The sequence below is a fragment of the Mus caroli genome, chromosome 12, assembly GCF_900094665.2.
Source record: "Mus caroli chromosome 12, CAROLI_EIJ_v1.1, whole genome shotgun sequence".
NCBI lineage: Eukaryota > Metazoa > Chordata > Mammalia > Rodentia > Muridae > Mus > Mus caroli.
Genome location: NC_034581.1, coordinates 1040186 through 1066134, shown reverse-complemented (window position 1 = coordinate 1066134; position 25949 = coordinate 1040186). Strand labels below are relative to the sequence as shown.

The following is a 25949-nucleotide window of genomic DNA, read 5'->3' as shown; positions in this document are numbered from 1 at the left end:
GCAGACCAGCTCACTGCACAGTTCAGTATACAGACCAGCTTGCCTATGTACCTCAGGCTGGCTGTGTGCAGACCAGCTCACTGCACAGTTCAGTATACAGACCAGCTTGCCTCAGACTTGTGGCAATCCTTCTGTCTCAGCTTCCTGAGTACTAGGATTACAGGTATGTGACACTGCTAGAAAGTGGAATTCTACTTAAGTAAGTTTCCTCTTAAAATTTCCGAGGCCTAGAAGGGGTACGCAGCTCAGTGCCTGGCGTTCATGGGCCCTGGCCCCAGTCCCTAGGACCACAAAAGAGGCAAACTCTAAGGCCCTTTTACTTTTTAAAAAATTGTTTAGTTAGCTAGGTACTCTAACAAAGTACCATACAGTATGTTCCCACAGTCTGGGAGGCGAGGAGTCCAGGGTGTCGAAGCAAGGTTTCTCCTGAAGTCTTTTTCCCTTATCTCGGATTGACCACCTCCTTCTGTGACATTAATGCCCTTACCTTCTGTTGTTATAAAGATAATAGTTATAGTGAACTAGGAGTCACAGTAATGGTCTGTTTGCCACAAATTACCTCATTAAAGGTTCTGTCTCCCGTTAGTTATGTTTTGAAGTCCTAGATGTTAGAATTTCCACATAGTGGATTTGGAGGAGAATAACACAATTTAGTCCATAACAGTGATGGGTTGGAGTGTATTCACTTTAGAAATTACAAGTAATCATTATAAACAGAAAAATAATCTCACTTGCTGCTTAGTATGAACCACAAAGATACACAAGGAGAGCCTCGTAGAATTGTTCTATCAGTAGTTATGCATTTATAGAGACACAATCTAGGTGAATATAGTGTCTTAGAACATACCATATTCTCCTTTACTCAACAGCACATTGTCAATATCTATACCTTAATTCATCAGTCCCAGAATTTCTGAATTTAGGTTATTTTTAGTTTTCCCTGGTGTAAATAGTTTACAGATAGCCATAACACTTTCAGAGAGCTGCTACATGGGGCTGGAGAGATGGCTTACTGGTCAGGAACACTGGCTGCCCTTCCAGAGGACCTGAGTTTAGTTCCCAGCACCCAAAGGTGGCTCACAACCATCTGTATCTTCAGTTCCAGAGGATTTGACCCTCTCTTCTGGCCTCTTCAGGCACAGTATGCATGTAGGACACAGACATACATGCAGGCATACATACATGAATCAAGACATACATGCAGGCATACATACATGAATCAAGACATACATGCAGGCATACATACATGAATCAAGTAACTTTTTAAAACTACTGTAGATAATTTTTCTAAAGTGCATGTATTGTTTTCTTGAGTTTCAAAAACATAGTTCTGGCCTTTTTTTTTTTTAATCTGAGTATCATAAGTAATAGTTTATAGGGAAATCCTACTGTCCTGTGTAGTGTGTTACTTGTGAAATGCTATCTTGTCCTCCGTTGTGACAGTGAACCTTTTCTCTTCAATCAGGACTGCCTGAACTAGAATTAGAAGCAATCGATAACCAGTTTGGACAACCAGGAGCGGGGGATCAAATTCCATGGGCAAATAATACTTTGACAACGATAAATCAGAATAAACCAGAAGAGTAAGTAAGACGCTTTGTATTTTATACACTGAGAGATATCAGCTTCTAAACTAGGAGCTACCCTCCCCAGACTGGATCCTAGTGAGCACTAGTATTTTTGAGCTATAACTCGACATGAGTGTTTAATTTAAAAGGGGCATGGGAGAATGTAGTTGAGCTCCGATCAAGCAGAGCATTTACCGTATAGCCACAGGCAGGTCTCCTTTGTAATCGCCACTTGACTGATGTGCTATGGCAAGTCTCCTTCTGCATGTCATCGCTTGCATTGCTTTGATTTCCATGTATTCCTATGGATAAATTGGCTTTACTGTACCAATTGTGTTGCCTTAAACTTTCAGCTCTGGGTCATTTTGTCCATCATTTGTCTTTGTTTAGAGAAAGAATATGAAAGGAAAGAAAATATATTTGCTGAGTGTTCCATTCTCAGTGGAGTTTAATTTCTTAATTTACACAGGCATCTGTGTTTCACAACACAGACTATATCTCATACATGTCAATCAAGGGAAGATAAATATACTTAGGAATTTTCTGAACTGTTTTTCCTTTTCTTTTTCCCAGAAGAATGATTATTTCTCATATTGCTCATATAATAATATTTTTATTATAGATATACATATATATAATTTTTATATATCTATTAATGTCATCTTAGATTAGACTGCATACTGTCTTCATGAATCAGCAATTTGGCGGGGGTTTTGGCTGAACTACTAGCATGTTAATGTTTTCAACTTAATTTCTTTTGTATATAATAGTCAGTTTATATTATCAAGATAATTTCATCAATTTTGAAACCTTAAAATAAATTTGCTGTTTTGATTATGATTCAGTCATAGTATTTAATGGTATTCATACAGTCAATAGGATAAGAATAAATCTTAAGGTCTGGCAACATGGCTTATTAGGTGACGTGCTGCCACACAAGCACGAGTATCCCTCATTGAATTCCAAAACCTGAAAACATGGGGGTGGGGGAGAGGGGGGAAATGAAGAAAGGAAGGAAGAAAGAGAAGAAAAGAAAGTTAAAGAAAAGAAAAGGAAAGAAAAGAAAAGATGGAAGAAAGAAAGGGAAAAGAGAGGGAAGTAGGAGCACACACATATAAACATAAGCACACATGTGCACACACAGACACATGCCTATGCGCACACAAAAGAATAAACCTGAAAAATAAATTAACTGATTTTTTGTGTGTGTTTTACTTTTATTAAGAACTCTTTATGGTGCTAGGGAAATGGTCCAGCAGTTAAGAGCACTTTCTGCTCTTTCAGAGGCCCCAGGTTTGGTACCTAGTACCAATATATACAGGTATATATATATATATATATAGTACCAATATATATACAGGTGGCTTGCAACCACCTGTAACTCAGCTCCTAGAGACCCACCAGTCTTTCCTGACCTTCCCAGACATCTGCACAATCATAATGCACATACTCACGCACAGACACATAAAGTGAATAGATAAACCTTTTAAAAAGTGTATCTCCTTTCTTATATTTAGTTCATTTTCCAGGGTATTTCTTTAAGCTAACAGGAAGAATATGGAAATTTCTCAGTAGTTGACTAAAGAATGGAAATTGTGATCAAACTATGCATTAACTACTGTTTTACCTAGGAAGGTGGCTCAGCAGGTAAACAGTTTCTGTAGATTTGAGGACCTCAGTTTAGATTCCCAGAAATCAGTAGACACTGGTGTGCTGGCACACATCTGTAATCCCAACTCTGGGAGGCACAGACAGAGGCGCTCAGAGGCCAGCCAGCCTAGCCAGTTGGTGAGCTCCAGGTGAGTAAGAGATCCTTTCTCAAAAACTACAGTGAAGAGCTACAGAGGAAGGCATCTAACATCAGCCTCTGGCCACACAGTAGACAAACATGCAAATACATCCAAAACATGTTCTTTGCATCTCTGTACACTAATTATATTCACTTCAGTATAATTAATTCATTATAATTATATTATAGTGTATTTCATTGCACTAGAACTCATTGCCAACATCATAACAGAACTTTTTAAAACCAGATTTGTACATATATCTCTGCGTATGTGTTTGCATTCTTAAACCTGAGTCACTTTCTCCTGCTTTCTCGTCTCTGCTCCGTAGCCAGTGTATTAGCTCACAGCTGGATGAGCTGCTCTGCCCACCAACAACAGTAGAAGGAAGAAACGATGAGAAGGCTCTTCTGGAACAGCTGGTGTCTTTCCTCAGTGGCAAAGATGAAACGGAGCTGGCCGAGCTCGACCGCGCACTGGGGATCGACAAGCTCGTCCAGGTGCTTGTTCAGACTTGGCGATGCGCTTCTGAAGAGCGTGGATTGAGAATGAATGTGTTCTAAGACTTACTAGAGATAACTTCACCACGTGTACATTTATGTAGACATACATCTCGGGTTGCCAGCACTTTATCAATTATTTTGGCTTCTTTTCTAACAGGGAGGTGGATTAGATGTATTATCTGAGAGATTTCCACCACAGCAAGCAACACCACCTTTGATGATGGAAGACAGACCCACCCTCTATTCCCAGCCATACTCATCTCCTTCTCCCACCGCTGGTCTCTCTGGCCCTTTCCAAGGCATGGTACGGCAGAAGCCTTCACTGGGGACTATGCCGGTTCAAGTAACACCTCCTCGAGGAACCTTTTCACCCAACATGGGCATGCAGCCCCGGCAGACTCTCAATAGACCTCCAGCTGCACCCAACCAGCTTCGGCTGCAGCTGCAGCAGCGGCTACAGGGGCAGCAGCAGGTGAGTGCGGACCTCCTTGGCTCTCTCTTCCCCGAGGTTTGTGCTAGAGTACTCCATGACAACACAGGCATTTCAGTGAAAGTGTTGGGTCCATTCCCAGATCTCAGTGAAAAACCCAAAGACCTTCCTGGGTCTGCTAGGATGGGAGTAGGGGAGCCTTCTATTAAGGAATACTGGTGTAGCAGAGCACTTTGAAACCTACAGCTTAAAAGGAATACAGTTTTTGTGTTTTTAGATACAAACACAAATCTAACATTTTAGATTAGATACCATGTAATTACTAAATTAATAAAGAGAACTGTAACTTAGTTTATAAAGTAGAACAAGAAATACCATTGGACTGTTGAGAAAAAATAAAATTTATGTTATTTTGAAGTTGGTCAGATTGAAATCTAGTGATGATATGAATGAGAGAAAGGATACATATTGGAGGTTCTTGGATTTGTGCCTGATTTAAACCTTTTGTGTGACAAAAAATGAATCAGTGTGATGCTATAAATATGTAAGATTGTATTAGGAACAGACAGAAAGTTGATCGTTAAGGGCCCCGGGCAGATGGTGGGACCTGCCAGCTCTGTGCCTCTGATTGGGCTGGAAGGCGCTGCTGCTTGTTGTCAGTTTTTCAACTGTACTTGTATATTTCTTTGACTTTCTAGAAAAGCATTTGAAGAAATTGGTTAGAGTGGTACTAATTCAGGAAGAAAAATAAATCAGATGCATTAGAAAGCTGGGACAATGGCAGAGGGCATTTCTGACATTCTCACAACCCTGTCTTCAAGGCAGTGTGGTTTAGTGGTTCTGACTGCAAGTCAGATAAATCCTTTACCTCACTAAGAAGCAAATGGACCACGTAAGAGACTATAGTGCTCTTATCACAGTGCCTGGCATAGTGTAGCCTTTAGTGAGTACTAGCTTTATGAGACTGTGTTCAGCAAGTATAATAAACAGTGTAAATGTGTTTCTGTTCTATAAATGGGGTGGTGATGGAAGAGAGGACACGAAGCGATGAAATGGAAAACTCAAAATGATAAAAGAAAGGAATGTATTTAAAATGCTAGGGTAGAAAAAGCACTCAACAGTGAGTTAGGAAATGAGAGAAAGAGAAGTAGAAGCCCTGTTCCTGAGGAATAGTAAGGATAGAGGACTTCATACAGTATTTGCTGCTTCCATGGCTATTGGTATGGATTGGGTTCTCTGTTTTTTGCAGTTTCTGGTTTTTTTTGTTGTTGTTGTTGTTAGCTTTTCCAACAAAATCCATATTGCCCGTGCTCTCCTCAAACTCAGAATTCTCCCTCCTCCACCAAGAGCTGAGATTCCAGGTGGGCACATCATCACACCCAGATCTGTCATTTACTTTCAGGAAGAAAATAAGCATAGAAATGTTGAACATCTTAATTAGACACCCTTGGGGTGCACTCTTTTTTTGTTTTGGTTTGGTTTTGGTTTTGGTTTTTGTTTTTTTGGTTTTTTTCGAGGCGGGGTTTCTCTGTGTAGCCCTGGCTGGCCTTGAACTCAGAAATCTGCCTGCCTCTGCCTCCCGAGTGCTGGGATTAAAGGCGTGCGCCACCAACACCTGGCTTGGGGTGCACTCTTAAGTACTCTAAAGAAATACAAAAGGTAAATAATACAAGGAACTTAAATAGTCAAAACTCAGCTGTCTTCCCAAAACATTGAATCACACTGCAAGCAGTGTGTGCTAAGTACTAAGTCAAGAGTAGAGATGTGCACATGTGCTCAACTTACAAGCTAAGTTAAGGAAATGTGGTCTCAGTTTAGAGGCTCAGTAAGCAAGGCCTGGCAAGAAATGAGGCCAGGTCCCTGAGTTCATGAAATTGTATCATATTCAGTTCAGCTAAAAGCTGCGTTTGCTTCCAGTTGTTCCAAAACTGGCAAAGGGCTGAGGAGCTGAGAACCTGCAAAGGGGCTGCGGAGAGAATGGCCTTGCTCTGTTTCCTTTACAGCCCTTAAACACTTGTTCAAAGTGGGAGCATTTAGCAGCTTAAAAAACAGAATGTTGCTACATATATATGCTCGTGTCCATGGTCTTCTGAGTGTTGAACCTACATAGGTTTGGGTACAAAGAATCCCTTGATCTGATTATAAAAGCATGCTTATTTTTAAATGATTATGAATGTTTTATCTTATTCCACAAAGCTTGGGATTTTTGCTTTAACATTTGTATTGTATTAATTTTTCCTCAAAGTCTGTTTTGTTTTGTTTTGTTTCTGATCTAATGTGAGTCAGAAAATAAATGAATCAGGATTAAGAGGTAAGCTGTTAGGCAATAAGAAACATCACTGTTCACAGGGCTTTGGGTTTACATATGTGTGTGTGTGCGCGTGTGCATGTGTCCGTATGTGTGCGTGTATAACTCTAATAGACTATCTTCTTACATATAGTTCAATAAATAGTTCATATCCATAATTATCCATTTGTATAATTTATGACTTATGAACATCAACTAGCACAGAGCTGAGTTTCATGGCATAACCTAGACTACCTGCTACTCAGGAAACCAGTGCAGGGGGCTCACTGGCGCCCAACAGTTCAAAGTCGATCTGGGTAATGTAGTGAGACCGCAGGATAGCTCAGGGGTAGAGTGCTGGCATAGTGTGTGTGAGGCTCAGTCCTCATCAATGGGACAACAGCAGTAAAACAGCAGAATAATGGAGTATTAATGTTGTTGGTACTGTTATCAAATTATATTGAGGAATTTTTAAAAATTAATCTATAGATTATTTAGAATGAAATCTTCAGGTGACTCTTGTTGTCAGATAGAGACATGTAGGTAGCCCTGTGACACCAGCCTGACCCAGACTGACCTTCCAAACCAGCATCTCACAGGTTATTCTTAGAGATCCAGATTGATGGCTGGAAATAGGAAAAAAGAAGATTTGTAATGAGCAAATTGCAGGCTGCCCCTTCTCAGAGATGCACAGTGTACTTTGGCCAATTAAAAGTGCATAACATTACTGCAGTAAATAAATGTTTCACCTTATGTAACCCTCATTTCCAGTACTTCGTACAGCACAGTATGCTATTTTCCTGGCACATCTATTAATGTCCCGTAGAACAATGTGCTTTGGAACAGCAATTTGGGAAATGTGGGTCTAAAGTGATTATTTCTTCTAGTTAAATAAATAATCCATTTTCTCAGCACATTTGTTTCTTATGTAATTCTCTCTGGCTAATGATATCATGTTGGATTTTCCCCAAGTCTAGTTTCAGATGCAGTGTGAGTGCCGCCAGGGCCTTGGCGTCCGTGTATCCCCCACAGCTTCCCTCGCAGGCTTGTCCTCACTTCATACCTGCTCTGTCCTGATATTTTAAGACCTAAATCTGTCTCTTTTCCTCTAACATTTTACTTTCCTGGAGTGGCTATTCACATGCTTTCAGAAGCACACTAATATTGTATGTGTACATTTATGTGTATAGCCTACCTTTAGATGTTCTGAAAGCAACGATTATCTGATAGAGAGTTATTAGCCCTTTGGCAAATTGAATGGGAGATGTTAGTAAGTTTCACTACTAAAACTTTTCAATAATCAATAAAGTTTGTGTTACTTTACAAGGCCATGCCATTTTGGCTGCAGAAGTTGTCATCCTTCCTTGCTTGTCTCCATGCCCCTTAGTTGATGCACCAAAACCGGCAAGCCATCTTGAACCAGTTTGCAGCAAATGCTCCTGTTGGCATGAACATGAGGTCAGGCATGCAGCAGCAGATCACACCTCAGGTAAGCCAGACATTGGTAGAGCTCCCCAGCTCACACAGTGTTGCTTAGTGTTGACTTGAGTGTTGCTGGAATGCCTGAGAGTTCAGCTTTAAATGACACTCCTGGTGTGCATTGCTAGAGTGAATTAGCCTATTTGGGATGGATGCTTTCTCATACTTTGTCTATCTGTGTTTCATCTTACTGTTTTTGTTATTTTTTGTGATACTGGATAGTCAAGTAGAAAGCTGTGCGCCCTGATCAGCCGAAACAACAGCACTTTCTAGGTTTATTTGTTGTAAGATCATTGTTTATAAACCTAGAGTCATGGAACTTTACACTTAAAAATAACTGAATAGAGGTCAGTGAGATGGCACAGAGGCGAAGACACAACTCAAAGCCTGGCAACCAGGGGTCTTTGAAGGAAAGAACCAACTTCATCAAGTTGTATTCTGTTACCTGCATATGCAGTGTGGCATATGTGCATGCACACACATGTGCACCAGTACAATAAACATTTTAAACTGGATGCATCCAGATGTGGTGAGCCTAGCATCTAGGAAGCCGAAACAGAAGGATCCCAAGTTTAAGACCAGCCTGGGCTACATGGCCAAACCATACTCACCCAACACACACGCTCCAAACAACCAAACCTGACACCCTTCCCCCGGCAGCTAGCACTCACTTCCATATATATTTTCATAGTTCTACTTCAGCAACTTAAGCCAAGTTGATATAAATATTTAAGAGACAAGAACTGTAGAAATAAGGATGGTTCAGGGTTAAGAGTTCTGGCTGCTTTTCCAGAGGTTCCGCATTCTATTCCCTAGTACCTTCATGGTACTTCATGACTGTCTGATCTGTAACAGGATCCTATGTTCTCTTATGGTGTGCAGGTGTGCCTGCAGCCAAAGCATACACATATACATAAAATATTTAAATAAATAAGTCTTTTTAAAAGAACAAAACAATAGGGGCTGTTGAGATGGCTTTATGGTTAAGGGCACTGGCTGCTCTTTTAGAGGACCCAGGTTCAATTCCCACCACCGACATGGCAGGTAACAACTGGCTATAACTGACACCCTTTTCTGGCCTCCATGGGCACTACTTGCACATAGTACATAGACATACATGAAGGCAGAATACCCATATACATAAAATAAAAACAAAGAATCTTTAAAAATAAAATAAAGCAGTCAAAATAGATCTTGAAAAGCTCTTCATGAAATGGACCTTAATAAATTTGGAACAATACAGGAAGCTACCACTAATGAAAGAGATAATGTTGATGAGGCCACTTTTAAAAAACAGATCTGAGCAGTGGTAGCACACACCTTTAATCCCAGCACTCAAGAAGCAGAGGAAGGCAAGTTTGAAGCCAGCCTGGTCTACTGAGCGAGTTTCAGCCAGAGCTACTGAAACCCTGCCTCAAAAAAACCAAACCAAAACCAGATATATGAGCATCCTCATGAGTCCAAGTCTGAGTTTCTTGATCTTTCAAGTTGTAAACCTCAGTGTTGAATCCCATGTAGGAGAAACTAGGTTGTAAGGAAATCAGACTCTACTTTAGCAAGTCACATGACTTCTGTCAGAGAACCATGGTTCAGTTTTTTCCAAAGTGGACAGCGTCTTGTTGGCAGATTTCATTTTAAGGGAGCTATATCTATGCTTCAGACCTTATTGATATGCCATGTTGCTTTTCAAGTGACACCTGAGAAGTGACTTCAGACTAATTTCAGCCTCTCCTTTCTCACTATCATAAGCCACTTATCATAATGCCTAGAGTAGTAGTATGTTGCCTAATGATCTGAAATAGCTGTTTCCATTTACTTCTGTTGATGATCTTATTTTTAGCTATTTTCTTTTTAAATGATACTTTTTTTAGTTACTGAATCTCCCAATTTGTAGTTTCCCCCTTTTAATGGCCTTTATAAGTTTTCCTAAGCATAAAGATAATACCTATTTATTATAGACAATTTTGAGAAATACAGAAAATAATAAAGTTACTTTCAGTCATACTTTATTCATTTAAACAGAGTGCAGCAGTGACGACAGCAAAGACAGGAAAGCCTGCATCTCTGTAGAGATGTGCATTAGAAGCAGGGATGTGCATTAGAGACGGAGGTGTAACTACGTTAGGGACTCAGCAAGCACAGCTTCTCTTGCTTCTCTGAGGTTTTGATGTTTCTCAGTGGTTTTCTTGTCCAGTTTCATCACAAAACTACTTAACATTTACTTTGAGTTTTCTTATATAGTTCTTTTTGACCCTGGTTTTTAATCATAGATATCTAGCATTTCTTAGCTATTTTTGTGACCTGTAAATGTACTAAGGGGCTGGAGAGATGGGTCAGCAGTTCAGTTTAAAGCACTGGCTGCTCTCACAGAGAATCCAGGTTTGGTTTCCAGCACCCACAGGGTGGCTCATAACCAACTGTAACTCCAGTACCAGGGGATCTGACACCCTCTTCTGACCACAGCACGCCCTGGATGTATGTGGTATACACACATATACATGAAATAAATTTTTTGAAAAAAAAAAAATATATACTATTTTTCTCATTTTAGTTTTGCTTGTAACATGGTTTGCTCCAAGCTACCAGCTTTATCCTATAAGCATTCCAGAATAGGTAGATGATTATAATAATTTTAATAAGTAAGATATTTTCCCTTCTTTGTAGCCACCCTTGAATGCTCAGATGTTGGCACAGCGCCAGCGGGAGTTGTACAGTCAGCAGCATCGACAGAGGCAAATTATACAGCAGCAGAGAGCCATGCTCATGAGGCACCAAAGTTTTGGGAACAACATCCCTCCTTCATCTGGACTCCCAGTTCAAATGGGGACCCCCCGTCTTCCTCAGGGTGCTCCCCAGCAGTTCCCCTACCCACCAAACTATGGCGCAAACCCAGGAACCCCACCTGCCTCCACCAGCCCTTTCTCTCAACTGGCAGCAAACCCTGAGGCCTCCTTGGCCACCCGCAGCAGCATGGTGAACAGAGGCATGGCAGGGAACATGGGAGGACAGTTTGGCGCTGGCATCAGTCCTCAGATGCAGCAGAATGTCTTCCAATATCCAGGACCAGGTAAGCGGGGCACATGCTGCTCTTCTGACATCTGTAGCTGCTACCAGCTCTGCGTGTGCATCTGTTGCCTGGCTTGGGGGCATTGCTGAAGAGGAAAGCTGTAAGTGGTAAAGTCAAGGCTAGGCTCCAGCCTCAGGCACCACTGAATGCTTGGGTGCTTTAAGACTTCTCAGCTTGGTGGCTGAGATTAGTAAGTTAGGGGATTCGTAAAGATTTCTGACTGGAAAACTTAACATTTTATGCACAAGTAAATTCACTGACTTTCCTCTCCTGGGTCCCTGTGAAATCTGCTCAAATGGAGTCCTTCTCTTAGTACATTCATTCTAAGTCACTGCATGGTTCTGTTTTTATAGTTTATATAAGGATAATCAATAGTTACAGAATATCTCAGACTTCTTATTGATGGTAGCTAAATAAGTTATGACTTCCTCCACGGTGAATATTTTGGTTTCTAGAAGCTTTGTTTTTAATCTTTGTTTTCACTATTTTTCACTCTATTTATACCATTTAAAAAAAAAACAGTTCGGCCGGGCGTGGTGGCACACGCCTTTAATCCCAGCACTCGGGAGGCAGAGTTCGAGGCAGGTGGATTTCTGAGTTCGAGGCCAGCCTGGTCTACAGAGTGAGTTCCAGGACAGCCAGAGCTACACAGAGAAACCCTGTCTTGAAAAAAAAAACAAAAAACAAAAACAGAACAAACAAACAAAAAAAAAAAAAAACCAGTTCAGCTTTAAGTGAAAGAAAGTTTAGAAAATACATAAATTTCAGCTTTCATAGAAAATTTAAAGTATTTTTGAAATTATAGCCTGTGGAAAAAATAAAAAGAGTAAGTTAAGTACATTTCTGGACAGATTAACTACGCAGAAAGATACAAAACATCACTAAGAGTGTCAGCACTGTGGAATATTCTGTACAGTGATCTGCACTTGTGTGTGTAAAGACATAAGACCACAGCAGCGGACCCATGACATTATGGCAGGGGAAAGCAGAGTCAGCACTACACATGAGGCTGAACACTCACTACTAGTGCAGAGGACCTAGGTTCAGCTCCCAGCATCCACACGGCAGCTCACAGCTATAAAGTAGCTAGCCAGGTCTCTTAATTCCTGGCCAGCCCTCCACCCAGTTTCCAGCCCAGCCCCTCCAAACGTTTCTCCACCAGTTTCTCCCTCAGTTCCCCAACTGTTCTAGCTTCTGCTGAGCTCAGCTTCTCCTAGCTCAGCTGTCTCCTAACAATATCTTCTGCACCAACTGCCTTCTCTTCTCACTCTACTAACCTAATCCACTTTCTCTGCTTCAGCTGGCTTTTTTATAATCTATCCTGCTCCCAGAAAGCCAAGAGCCAACTAACACCGAAGGTCATAGAGTCAAGCCGTTCTAACACCTAGGAATTCTTAAAGGGCCATTTGGCTAGCAACTGGGGATCCTTTAAAGGGCCAGGTACACAAGATAAACCTTACTACACAGCTCTGTGTTACTCAGGCTCCAGGAGAGCTGACATTTTCTTCTGCCCTCTGCAGGCACAAGGCCTGCACATGGTGCAGATACATATGTGCAGAGGCTCACATGGACACATAAAATAAAAATAAATCTTTTTAGAGAAGATACATGACTTTCTGAAGAACACTTGAAAGTATTATACTAAATTATCAGCTGCGTGTTCTTTTCTTCTAGATTTTTATAACTGTATCTGTCTTGAAAAGCCTCAGCTTTAAGTTACAATTGCTTAGGGAAACAAGTGAAAAGAAAGCACTAGTGTAACAAAACATGAAGAGAAACACATTCTTAAGGGTTCCTGCTTTAGCCTAAGAGAGTGACAGCAGCCATGTTCACTCTTCCCTGGGAGAGAAACAGTGTCAAAGGACAGGAACAGTGATCCTAGGGACTGACAGCTCACTGCAGACCAGAGCCCAGCGGGAGTGGCTGGGAGAGTCCGGACAGCTGGTGCAGAGGGCACAGCTTGAGGAGAGAGCTACCCATAGAAAGCCAAGACTCCATACAGAGGGTCCCTCGGCAGCTCTCAGCCTGCACACTTGTGTGCCCACAAGCAGGGCCCGAGCAGCAGGCCTGAAGACTAGAAGAAACAGTGTTCAGAGTTCACACAACGCCGTTTTCCATCTAACCAACCCGGAAAACCTCATAACTCATGGATGTCGAGTAGAATATTGTTTACCTCAAGTGGGGCAGAATAAGTCCGGACCCAAATCCTGATCTTGATTTTTCTAGGTACAAGACCCATAAAGAGCTTTGGTTTCTGTATAACCTAACCACAATCCAGATAGTAAGCTCAAAGACACTTAAGAAATATTTGTCACCTGGCGTGTTGGCACACGCCTTTAATCCCAGCACTCGGGAGGCAGAGGCAGGCAGATTTCTGAGTTCGAGGCCAACCTGGTCTACAGAGTGAGTTCCAGGACAGCCAGGGCTACACAGAGAAACCATGTCTCAGGAAAGGAAAGGAAAAAGGAAAGGAAAGGAAAGGAAAGGANAAGGAAAGGAAAGGAAAGGAAAGGAAAGGAAAGGAAAGGAAAGGAAAGGAAAGGAAAGGAAAGGAAAGGAAAGGAAAGGAAAGGAAAGGGGAAAGGAAAGGAAAGGAAAGGAAAGGAAAGGAAAAAGGAAAGGAAAGGGAAAGGGAAAGGAAAGGAAAGGAAAGGAAAGGAAAGGAAAGGAAAGGAAAGGAAAGGAAAGGAAAGGAAAGGAAAAATATTTGTCTTAAAAAATATGTACATCTCTTATAAAGGTAAAATTCAGAAAATCTGAAGTTTGGCTTTTAAAACCACCAGGTAGGCAAAGAAGCAGGAAAGTGTAGCCTGCAACAGCCAAACCTAACCCAGATTATTTGAGAAGACAAAAGGGACCCGGGAGTGGGGACAAGAGAGGACAATAAAGGATGTGAATATAATCCAAATATATTGCATACATACATATCATGTCACAGTAAGACCTATCATTCACACACACTAATAAAAACCATACAGATGTTAGGATGAGGTAGGAACTTTCATGTTCAAAAATCGTCACTTTAAGAAATTAGAAACTATGAATGCATTCTGTGTGTTCAGTAAATTAGAAGGAGATTTGAGCATGTTAAATAGAAGTATGCATAACATCAGTAAAATAGAAATCAAACTTACAGAGAAGAGCATAGGTAAAAAAATACAGTGGTGGTGTGAACAGCTGGTTAAAAGTTACATAAGAAAAGAAGAACAATGGAAACTAGAATTGCAAGAGGAGAGCAGAGGAAGTAGCCAGCCTTGGTGCCTGCCTTTAATCCCAGCTCTTGAGAAAAAGAGGCAGCTGGATCTCAGCAAGTTTGGGGCTGCCCTGGTCTATACGGTGAGTTCTGGGGCAACCAGGACGACATAGAGATGCCTTGTGATGAGGGCTGGAGAGATGGCTCAGCAGTGAAGAGCACCTGGTTTAATTCCCAGCACCCATGACTGTCTGTATCTCAGTCTCTGGAGATCGGGCGCCCTCTTCTGGGATCCTTGAGTATTGCATGCATGTGGTGCACAGACATCCATGCACATAAAAATAATAAATAAAATACTCAAATTCTGATAATTCACTTGAAATTGATCCTATAATCCATTGCAATCCAAAATTTTAACATATATTTTAGCAAAACTGACAACTTACCCTATATTGTATATGCTAATGTATATGGAAACTTAAAGGACCTAGAATAACCAAAACAGTTTTGTACAGGAAAGATAAAATTAGCCCACTATTTAATTTCAAAGACTATACATACATACAGTGAGATGTATATCACTAGAACAAAATGTCTATAAATAAAATTCTATTTTTAGACCAATTGCTTCTTAGCATAGTTATATTGATGTCTGCTAATAAGCATGTTTCTAAACTTAAAAAGGAATGAACACTGAGTTGACAAATGCACCAAAATGGTTGAATCCCAAAAGTGTCATTGCTAAGTGAAAGAAGCCAGGCACAAAAGACAAGATATGGTGCTATGATGAAATCCCTGTGAAGTGTGCACACGCTCTGGTTTAGCTCCATTGGAAGAATGCTTGTCTCGCATGCATAGGCCCTAGGTTTAGCCCCAACTTTACATGGTGGCATCCACACTCATAATCTCAGCAGTTCAGGAGGTAGAAACAAGAAGGTAAGAAATTCAAGGTAACCCTTGACTCTGTAACAAGTTCAAGGCCAGCCTGGAAGCCTTCAGATCCTGTCTCAAAAGCAAAGAACAGTTTATATGGTGATGCGTGCAGAGCTGAGTTAGCAGGAGAACAGACAAGGATTGTCCATTAGGAACAGGCAGGGAAGATCAGGTGGGAACCAAACACCTAAGCTGCATTGTGGTAGTGGTTACACAGCTCTGTGCTATAAAGAAAGCTTTTTTCAAAGAGGGGAAAGGGAGACAGCACACACAGAGAAGCCTGGGAAGGAGTGGCCAGCAACATTCTGGTGATTTTGCATTTCACAAATGGGCTTTTCTTGCCTAATTGTTTTCCTTTCTCGAGTTATTTTTTTTTTTTTTGCTCAGACAANAAATCTATTATATATGTTCATTATTTGAACTTGAAAATTCTTATTAGCAAATAAATAAATAAATGAAACAGAAAAAGATCAAATATAATCCTTCTGTACAAATGAATATCACAGCAACTTAAAGCCCTTCCAAACTTCTGTCCTTGTTTATCTACTTGTACTAAGATTCCCTACAATGTTAAGAGACCACTTTTCCTTCATTTTTGTTCTGTTAAAGAAGCAATTTCTAAATGACTTATAGCAAGTGCTTTTTTATTATTAATTTATGATGTTGATACATTTATGATTGTATTTACATCAATTAATGTGTGTCATTTTCAGGACTAGTTCCCCAAGGTGAGGCCACCTTTGCCCCATCTCTAAGCCCTGGGAGCTCCATGGTGCCGATGCCAGTCCCTCCTCCTCAAAGCTCTCTGATCCAGCAAACTCCACCTACTTCTGGGTACCAGTCACCAGACATGAAGGCCTGGCAGCAAGGAACAATGGGAAACAACAAGTAAGGGAATAGTTTTTCTGTATGAGAGTCCCTGGCACTCCACAGCCCATAAGAGCAGCCATGCTTCCTTCATGTGATTGTGTGTTCACAGTCCAGAGAGACTGGACACTGCCATTTACATGATGGAAGGAACTGAATTTTGTTATTGACAGAGGAAAATAGGATTGTTAGCTGTATGAAGTAGCAGTTCATCACCTAGGCGGATTTGTGTGTGAGCGAACCATGTAAGGGTCTAGTGGCTCTGGCCTTCTCGCCCCCGTCCTCACACAACTGAGGGGTGAGGCCCATGCCCATCAGTAACAGCTTTCCTAGGACAGATGGAGAAAATATTTTCAAAAGGAAAATATTTTATTATCTCAGTAGGTACAGAAAAAGATCAAGCTTGATATCCGCTGATTCAAATAAAATCTCCATTCTGTGATTATAAGAAAATCTTTTTATTGAAATAGAGTAGATAGTTTCTTAAAGCCACACTAGTAAAATGCCAGAGTTCACTCGAGCAGAGAGGCACATAGCCGCCCTCCATTCAGCGCATATGAAAGCTCTCAGACGAGACCCTGCAACCCTGAGGCTTCTGGAGTCATCTGCTTTGCCTGATCTTGCAAGTCTGCAGTCTTAGTGGCCTCATCTTACCCGCTTAGCTTATAAAGTTACCTTGCTGAGGTTTTTTTTTTTCTTCTTCTTCTTCTTCTTCTTCTTAATTCTGAATGCTAAAGTTCTCACACATCACTTGCTTTTATAAGGATTTTAATTTGGTTGTGTCTTGGTTCTAATGACAGGGAAGCCATTTAGTCTGACAATCTAATAAGTAAAGTCGTTAAAATTGAAAACATAAAACCACATTCTCTTAAAGTTCACTGAGAGGTGGGAGAGGAAATCTTTTGTGAGAGAACTGTGTAGCTCTCAGTAAAGACTGTGTGTAAATGGGTTGAACCATCTCTGAAACATGCAAGAAGCATTTAGTCTCCTAGTGCGTTCTAACCCCAACTTCCTGAACTCGCTTGAGACTTCATGGTCTGTCATTATAATTGTACCCTGTAGGCACACAGCTCCCCTTCCCAGATCTTTCTGCTGTGCTTAGACACAGCGGCTCCCCAGTGAAAACCTGGGGTGAATGCTCCATGCTGGGGGCACCTACATATTCAGTTTAAATATGAATGGCTAGCAGTTAGCTCAACAGTGGAGTTCTTACTTAGCACATACAAGCCATGAGGTAGAGTCCCTAGAAATAAGGGCAGAGAACAGGGAGGAAGAAAAGAAGAAAGGAAAGAGAAAGGAGAGAGGAAAGGAAGGGGAACAACTGGAAGCCAGGCTGACGGGTTTCACTAGCCTGGCTCTGTTGCACCTTGCACTTTAATTCCTTAAAAGACTGTGCTCTGCTCACCTCCACCCACGCCCTGTCGAGCCAGGCAGGCTCGTCTTCACCACTAAAAACTGTTCCTGCCACGGTGGTTAGTGTCCCAGTTGATGCCAGGTTCAATTCCTGTCAGAGCCTTTGACGTACTTACCTTTCTTTTTGTTTAAGTTCGTTCTTCTTTCGTGTTTTAGAGCACCTTTCTTTCTTGCTCTCTTGCTGCTGGTGGCTTTCTTTCTCCTTAGTCTCTCTTGCTGGAAGCCATCATTTGCTGGAGGTAAACCCTGTGGCCTCCGTGCAAGCCCAGGAATCCATCCTAGGGCCTCTTTCTCATAACTACTTGCTCTCTTGGCTATGACATCCAATCTTAAGGCAAGCACTGGGAGAAACCTGGACTCTCAGCACTTGGGAGGGAGAGGCAAGAGGCTCAGGAGTTCAGGACTGACTTCCATTACCTAGTGAGGACAAGGCCAACATGAGCTGCATGATGACCTGTAAAAAACAAAGACTGTTGAGGCCAGGGGGTGGCTCGCTGCAGGACTCCAGAAACCACATCAAATTGCCAGAACTGTTGGCACCAGTTTATAATCCAAGGCTAGAGGGTCCTGAGCTCTCTGACAAGCCACACTAGTCTAAATGGTGATCCTCAGGCCAGAAAGAGATCCCCACTGCACAGGAAGTAGATGATAGACCTGAGGAGGACACCTGGCTGACCCCAGGCCCTCACACACACACACACACACACACACACACACACACACACCTATAAACACATTCATGTCCTCAGTCACCCTATGTCTCTCCTCGACTTACTGTTGCAAGTATCTGTATGATTATGCTTTTATGTAAAGTTTAATCTCTAGCCTATACATCTCCCCAAATATCATGCTGTATATCCAGCTACCTACCTGACATCTCAGACTCCGAAGTCTAAAGCTATCACAAATCTAACATGACAAACCTCACTGATGCCCTCCCTGAAGCCTGATCTTCTCTGACCTTTCTCCATCTTAGTACATGACAGCTCTATTATTCTAATTGCTCGGAAGAAAAACTTTTCTGGTTTTCACGTCTCATATCAAGCAAACCAACAAATCACACCATTGCTCCACTCACCTACTGCATACAACACAGGGCAAAGCAAACATGAACACCTTTGTCCTGTAGCATCCGTCACTGTAGCTTCCTGTTCCAGCTACAGCCAGAGTAATAGCCACATTCCCAAGGCAGATGTCAGAACTCTAATAGTTATAGCGAATCTAGAACTGGGCTGTCTCTGGGTCACTCTCATCTATGTGGAGAGCTCCACACAGACCTTAGAGTGGTTCTAAGCAGAACCACTGTAAAAGCCACACCCAGTTATTTCTCAGACTTACTTAAACAAGGACCTCTTTGGTTGTTACTAACCTGTAGTGCCAATGGGAGCCACTCTGGACCAGTGTCTTCATCTTTCTCTTTTTTCCCTCTATGTATGGGTTGAGAAATGAGTAGCACTACTTCAGAAAACAGTGGTCGGCCCCTGAGGTGGACAGGAAAGCAGGCCCATTAGAACTGACCTCAGGCGCCAGTAAGCCAGCTGACCTACAACAGGGATTAAGGCCACAGAGGGGTCTAGCTTCTTCCTTTGAGGGAAGAAAGTAAAGTGTAATTAAGAACAGTCTGAAGGAACACAAGCTAATATATGGTTCCAAATGTAAATCTGAAAGAAAATTAAGCTCTAGCTTGGCTTTCTTCAGTTTGATATCACTGCAGTTCTTAGGACTTCCATATGTGTTAACTTATAGAGCTTGGCTCCCCCAGGGATGACTTGGGTACCAACTGACAAATGAATGCTATCTAAGGCAATATGTTCTTGTTGGAAAGTGAACGTAGGTCAATAGACGTATTTAGTCCCTTTGCTTGTGGGAACACTGCCTAACAAACCTACACACTGTGCAGACTTGAAAGGTTCATAGATACAGTATTGACTGTTTCTGAGGCATATAATTTTCAGTGTTTTATAATTAACTTGGGGAGGAAATTGCTACTTTTCTTCAACCATGATGAATAGACTTTTTCTTGGCTTGTTGATTTCAGTATGATTACCTTAATGGACTGAAGCTATAGATGTCAGGAAGTCCTACTTACCATTGAGAGCTAACAAAGAATAAATAAGTAACAACTGGTGAAATTGCTTTTGGAATCAGAAATAACGATTGAGTAACAATCAAAATATTTGGTATTTTTAGATCTTACAAAAGACAAAGTATACATTTGTGTCATTGAGGATTTTCAGGGTTTGAATATAAAGTTCCAATTTGAATTTACATCGAATTTATTCCAACTTATTTTAACTACTAAAATAAACTTATTTTATGTTTAAAATGTTTGGAATAGTAACAATCCAAAACCTGACCATGAATAAGTTAAAAACAAGTCCTCTGAAAATACAAGCTGCCCTTATATGTTGCTTCCAAGAAAAGATGTAAAATTTATCTGTGTTCACACTGAGGAGGGAACTCAACATGAACCATTTCATTATTAAGCCCATTAGGCAGAATTCAGAATGTACCTAAATTATGATCTGCTCTGATATATAAGATACTGCCTTATGTGTATTTAAAATGTAAAATATTTTATTTGGAATTCTGTCCCATTAACCCTGTGTTCATGAGCAATGCATGTAACTTAGAGTGTTTTTGAGTTAACAGTGTGTTCAGTCAAGCTGTCCAGAGCCAGCCTGCACCTGCACAGCCAGGAGTGTACAACAACATGAGCATCACCGTGTCCATGGCAGGTGGAAACGCAAACATTCAGAACATGAATCCAATGATGGGCCAGATGCAGATGAGCTCTCTGCAGATGCCAGGGATGAATACTGTGTGCTCTGAGCAGGTAAGCAGCATAGTTGGCAGACTACACACAATACAACACTGTCAACTACCAAGGAAAACCAGGTATGTTGACAGTTATCAGCAAAAACCATGCTTCTTTATTCCTTCCCACCATCTCGTTCTTGAAAGATAGAGCGGGGAATCAATGGTTAAGAGCATTGGCTGCTCTTCCAGAGACCCAGGGCTTAATTCCCAACACTGATATGGGGGCTCACAATGATCTGTAACTCCAAGGAGCCCAACATCCTCTTCTGGCCTCTGCATATATGTGGTGCACAGGCACATGCATAAGCAAAATACCCATATACCTAAATATTAAAAATAAGAATAAAAAAATAAAATGGACCAGACAAATGGCTCAGTGGATAAAGGTGCTTGCTAATCAATCCTTACTACCCGAGTTCAGTCTCTGAGACCCCTCGGGCCCACATGTTAAAAGGAGAGAACTGACTCCTGCAAATTTTCTTCTGACCCCCCAGAATATTATAGAATATTATTATAGAGTATAGAATAATATTATAGTAATATTATACAATGCACACACACAAACACTATCTTTCCTTTAGATTTCCTTTTTTTTTTTTTTAATTCCTGTTTCCCAGAAATTACATAGTAAGCCTAAGGAAACAGAACCTAGTAACTTAATAATCTGTATCATTTTGTTTACTTATTTTAGACAAGGTCTTATGTAGCCCAGGCTAGCCTACAACTGTCTATGTGAAGGAGGATGATCTTGAACTCCTGCTCTCCTTCCCCTTCTTCCCAATTACTAGATGCTTCAATGCCCATCTAGTGATCTGTATCTTGTAGCAAAATAAAGGCACAAAATCAAATTATTTTTATCCTTGTTATTATTAGATTAGGTTATTCACTGTCTCTATTAGATTAAAACAAAATAAAATGAATTGGGCAAAAATAAATCTAATGGGTGTTCCTCTTTTTAAAATTTAATTTTATATTCCATTCCCCACTCCCTCCCCATCCACCCTCCAACTGTTCCACATTCCACACCTCCTCCTCACCCCACCCCATTTCCATGTGATGTCCTCACCCTCTACCCCACCTGACCTCTAAACTCCTTGGGGCCTCCCTGGGGTCTCTTGAGGGTTAGGTACATCATCTCTGAATGAACACAGACCTGGAAGTCCTCTACTGAATGTGTGTTGGGGGCCTCTTATCAGCTGGTATATGCTGTCTCTTTGGTGGTCCAGTGTTTGAAAGATCTTGGGGGTCCAGATTAATTGAGACTGCTGGTCTTCCTACAGGATTGCCCTTCTGCTCAGCTTCTTTCAGCCTTCCCTGATCCAACAACAGAGGTCAGCAACTTCTGTCCATTGGGTGGGTGTAAATATCTGCATCTGACTCTTTCAGCTGCTTGTTGGGTCTTTCGGAGGGCAGTCATGATAGATCCCTTTTTGTGCATGTATCATAGCCTCAGTAATAGTGTCAGGCCTTGGGACCTCCCCTTGAGCTGGATCCCACTTTGGGCCTGTCACTGGACCTTCCTTTCCTCAGGCTCCTCTCCATTTCCATCCCTGTAATTCTTTCAGACAGGAACAATTATGGGTCAGAGGTGTGACTGTGGGATGGCAACCCCATCCCTTACTTGATGTCCTGTCTTCCTGCTAGAGGTGGGCTCTATAAGTTCCCTCTCCCTACTACTGGGCATTTCATCAAAGGTCCCTCCCTATGAGTCCTGGGAGTCTCTTACCTCCCAGGTCTCTGGTGCATTCTGGGTGGTTCCCCCCAACTTCCAATTTCCTGAGGTTGCCTCTAACAGGTGTTCCTTATGTAGTTGTTTTTTACCTTTTTGTTTAATTCAGCCGTCTTTGCCTTTTAATTAGATTGGTTATTCCATGTATATTTAATGTGGTTATTGCTATGATTGGAGTTTTCTTTTGTTTTCTGAGACAGGGTCTCACTATATAGCCTTGCTGGGCCTGGAACTCACTATGTAGGCCAGCCTGGTATTGAACTCAGAGATCTGCCTGCCTCTGTCTACTGAGTGCTGAAATTAAAGGCATACACCATCATGCCCCATGGTATGGTTGGGTTTATGTAGCCCATCCTATTTGGTTTTGCTTTGTCCTCTTTTTGACTTTGTGAATGTATAGTTGAATGTTTCTTTGTTCTGTCTCCTTTGTTAGCTTATTCACCATCATATAGCTGTTTGGGTATCTTAATCTTTGCTTTAGCATTTATATTCTTTCACTTTCATTGCCATCTTGCAGTGGTATTAAGTCACCTCATATGTAGTATAAGGACCTTATGCAGTGTGTTTCCCACTTAGCCCTCCTATGTTATAACTTCCATTGTATCTGCATGTGTTATATATGCCTCACTACGTGGTCATTATTTCTTCAGACAGTCAACTGTTTTAAAATTTTAAGTACTTTATCTGTACCTGCCCATCTGGTATAATTCCCTTCTTCCTGTAGTATTTATCATAGTACACGTCTGCTGCCAAGTCTTTTGGCTTTCTAAGTCTTTGTTTCTGCTTTATCTTTGGAAGTATTTCTCCCAAGTCCCAGTGCGGCAGTGTTAACTTTCAGAACATTAAAGCTGCTGCCTGGCAGCTCCTTCTGATGAGGATTTGTGTCTCCCGTCACTGTGTCCTCTGTGTGATGGAGCTCCAGCGATTGGTCATGATGTGCTTTTCCTTTTTCCTATTCTTAGGACTTAGTTAGATTCTTGGTCCATGAATGTATAATTTTCATCAAATTTCGGAAAATGTTAGTCATTCTTCAAGGTTTTTTTTTTTTTTTTTCTGTCACTATCCCTTCCCTCCAGTTACACATATAGTAGACCATTTGGAGGTATCCCATCATTCACTGATACCCTGGGGCTGAAGGAGGGAGTTGATTTTAGTACAAAGTTTAGTCTCTCTGTCTCTGTCTCTCTTTCTCTCTCTCTCTCTCTCTCTCTCTCTCTCTCTCTCTCTCTCTCTCTCTCTCACACACACACACACACACACACACACACGAGGTGAGTGGGACCTATAGCCCAGGCTGACCTTGAACCTCTGACCTTCCGGTTTCTTCAAGTACTGTGACGACAGACATGTGCCACCACAGCAGATTTTTGTGTGGTGCTGAGTGTGGAGTCCAAGGCTTCGTGTATCCTAGCTAGCACTTGACCAGCTGAGCTCCATCTGCAGGCCCCTAGGTGTTTATTTTAAATATTTTCTATTTTCCTAGCTAAAGGTTCACTGATGTTTTTCATTATCTAATCTGTCAATTTTGTGTGGCGTGTTTTTCATCTCAGACATTTCAATATCTAGATGTTATATATGAATCTTTTCTATTTCAAATTGCTAATGTACCTTCCATCTTTCCTCAGTTTTCTTCCTTTGTTGTTGAGTCATCTCCCTCCTTCGGCTTGTATGTAGATCTGGAAATGGACTCAGGTCATTGGCTTGTGCAGAAGGTGCCTTAGCTGCTGGGTCATCCTGTCATGAGTTACATGAGGAACTAAGTCATCTTGCCAGCTCTCTTTTTTGAATGAGCCAGGTTTTTCGTTATTTCCTTTCTTGAATTTGAAGTATTATTTGGCTTAAAAGGCCTTGCCGCAAGCCTTGCCACTCTCCAGCTATAACAACCATCGCACAGGGTCCCCTCAATCAGGTTGTTACAAGCTTAGCCAAGAGGGCTAGTTTCTTGTTGCCATTAACCTCAGTTGGGTTGGTTTGGTATTCATCACAAAGGGAGGCCTCCACCAACTAGAAATATTTCAGCTCATCACAGTTGGACACAAGTGCACAAAGATGAGCTTGGTGCTTGTAAGGCTTTAGCAACTTCACAGTTCAAGTGCTAGACCATCCTAGATATCTTCAGGGCAGTCTTCAGTCCCTCCTGCAGTCAGTGTTAATATCCATTACACCTCTCTCAGCAATGCCCTCCTTAGGCATGGCAGTGGGCTCTGTGAGAAACTGAATCTTGGGCTCTCCAAGCCTCTACCTTTAGGGGAGTTGGCAATGGCAAAGTAAGAGCTCTTCTTGCTTCTTGAACATATGGAAAACAACTATCTCAAATCCTCACCAGGTGAGTCCTATCACCCGAACTGTCTTGGAACTGATTTCAGTTCATTGGTTTTCTTTTTCATTATGGCTCATAATTCTCTGTTCTTTGTATGACTGGTAATTTTTCTGTTGAACATAAAACTATGAAATTTACCATCTATCTTCTTACAAATATTTCTGATCTTTGTTATGGGAAGCAGTTAGGTTCCTTTCAGGTCTTACTTTTTATTTGGCATAAAGCAGTACTTATTCTATATGCCCTTTAGCCTTAGTAGTAAGGCTCCACTGTATTTCCTGCTACCTCATGAATTTGGCATTTTCCCACTCTGGCTGTTGAGATGGAGATCTGGTCCCATCCCTGTGTGGGCTTTTGGAATTATCCCATTTTATTTATTCAGGCATCTCTTTCCTCTACACTGTGAGCCACAGACCAGAGGACCTTACACATTTCAGACCTGTCTCTTTGAATTTTTCTTCTTTGATATTCTGCCCTGTGAATTCCAACAGCTTCTAAACTCAAGGAGCCTACTCAACTGTAGATTAGAAAATTGCTACAACAGTAAATTCCCGATAGTTTTCCAGATCTCAGAGATAAAGTGCTCTGCATTGCCTTTGTCTGGTATCTTAAAATGCCTTTGTTTCATACTATCCAGGTTTTTTTTTTTTTTTGGGGGGGGGGTGTTGTTTGTTTGGTTGGTTAGTTTGCTTTTGGTTTTTTTGTTTTTGTTTTTGTTTTTTTGGTGAATTCAGACAGTGGTATAAATGTGATCTTTGCTACTGATTCTGTTTTTAAGATTTATTTTATTAAAAGTAAGTGTGTGTGTGTGTGTGTGTGTGTATGCATGTGGGTGTGTGTATGTGTTCGGGTGCATGCATTTATGTGGGTTTGTGCACCCACATATAAGTGTAGTTGTCTGCAGAAGCCAGAGGCATTGGACTCCCCTGCAGCTAGAGTTAGAGATGGGTTGAGCCACCTGATATGGATGCTAAAAACCAAACTCAGGTCCTCTTCAAGAGTAGCTCACCATCTCTCCAGCCTTTGTTACTGAATCTTACTTGAGGTGGTGAATCAGCTTGAGTGTGTATCCATGTGTGAGAGAGGAAGAGCAAGTCAAGAAAAGAGAGACAGAAAAAAAGAATTTATTTTTTATTCATGTCAATTATTAGAATATACAGAAAAGTCTACAACTCATTGACTCTCACAAGCCAAGCACTGCAGGCCACCACCTAGGTCAGCAAGCAAGCAGCACCATTGTGTAGAAGTTCCTCGTAGTCTCCACCCACAAAGGAGTTTCTGTCGGACTTGGGGCAATGTGATAAATTGGCAGTCCTCTTAGAACTTGTCTGTCTTATTGAAGAATGTGGTTTTCAGCTTAAACAACTAGCTGAAAATTTGCTCTTTTGTTTATCCTTAATAGATGAATGATCCAGCACTGAGACACACAGGCCTCTACTGCAACCAGCTCTCATCCACTGACCTTCTCAAAACAGACGCAGATGGAAACCAGGTCAGTAAGAAAGACAATCCTAGCGCAGAGCTGGCAGATGCGATCACTCTGGATACGTGGA

At 41.4% G+C, this 25949-nt stretch overlaps 1 protein-coding gene across 6 annotated transcripts in view; it reads left to right on the top strand.

Annotated features, from left to right (window-relative positions):
- Positions 1-25949, top strand: part of Ncoa1 (nuclear receptor coactivator 1) — a 234321-nt gene that overhangs the window by 202130 nt on the left and 6242 nt on the right. For all 6 annotated transcript variants that reach the window (XM_029484861.1, XM_029484858.1, XM_029484860.1 and 3 more), the window contains 8 exons: positions 1466-1583; positions 3687-3855; positions 4016-4330; positions 7963-8064; positions 10719-11121; positions 15961-16135; positions 20180-20363; positions 25799-25888. In XM_029484861.1, the coding sequence (XP_029340721.1) occupies positions 1466-1583; positions 3687-3855; positions 4016-4330; positions 7963-8064; positions 10719-11121; positions 15961-16135; positions 20180-20363; positions 25799-25888 (1556 nt within the window). The remainder of the gene's footprint in view (positions 1-1465; positions 1584-3686; positions 3856-4015; positions 4331-7962; positions 8065-10718; positions 11122-15960; positions 16136-20179; positions 20364-25798; positions 25889-25949) is intronic.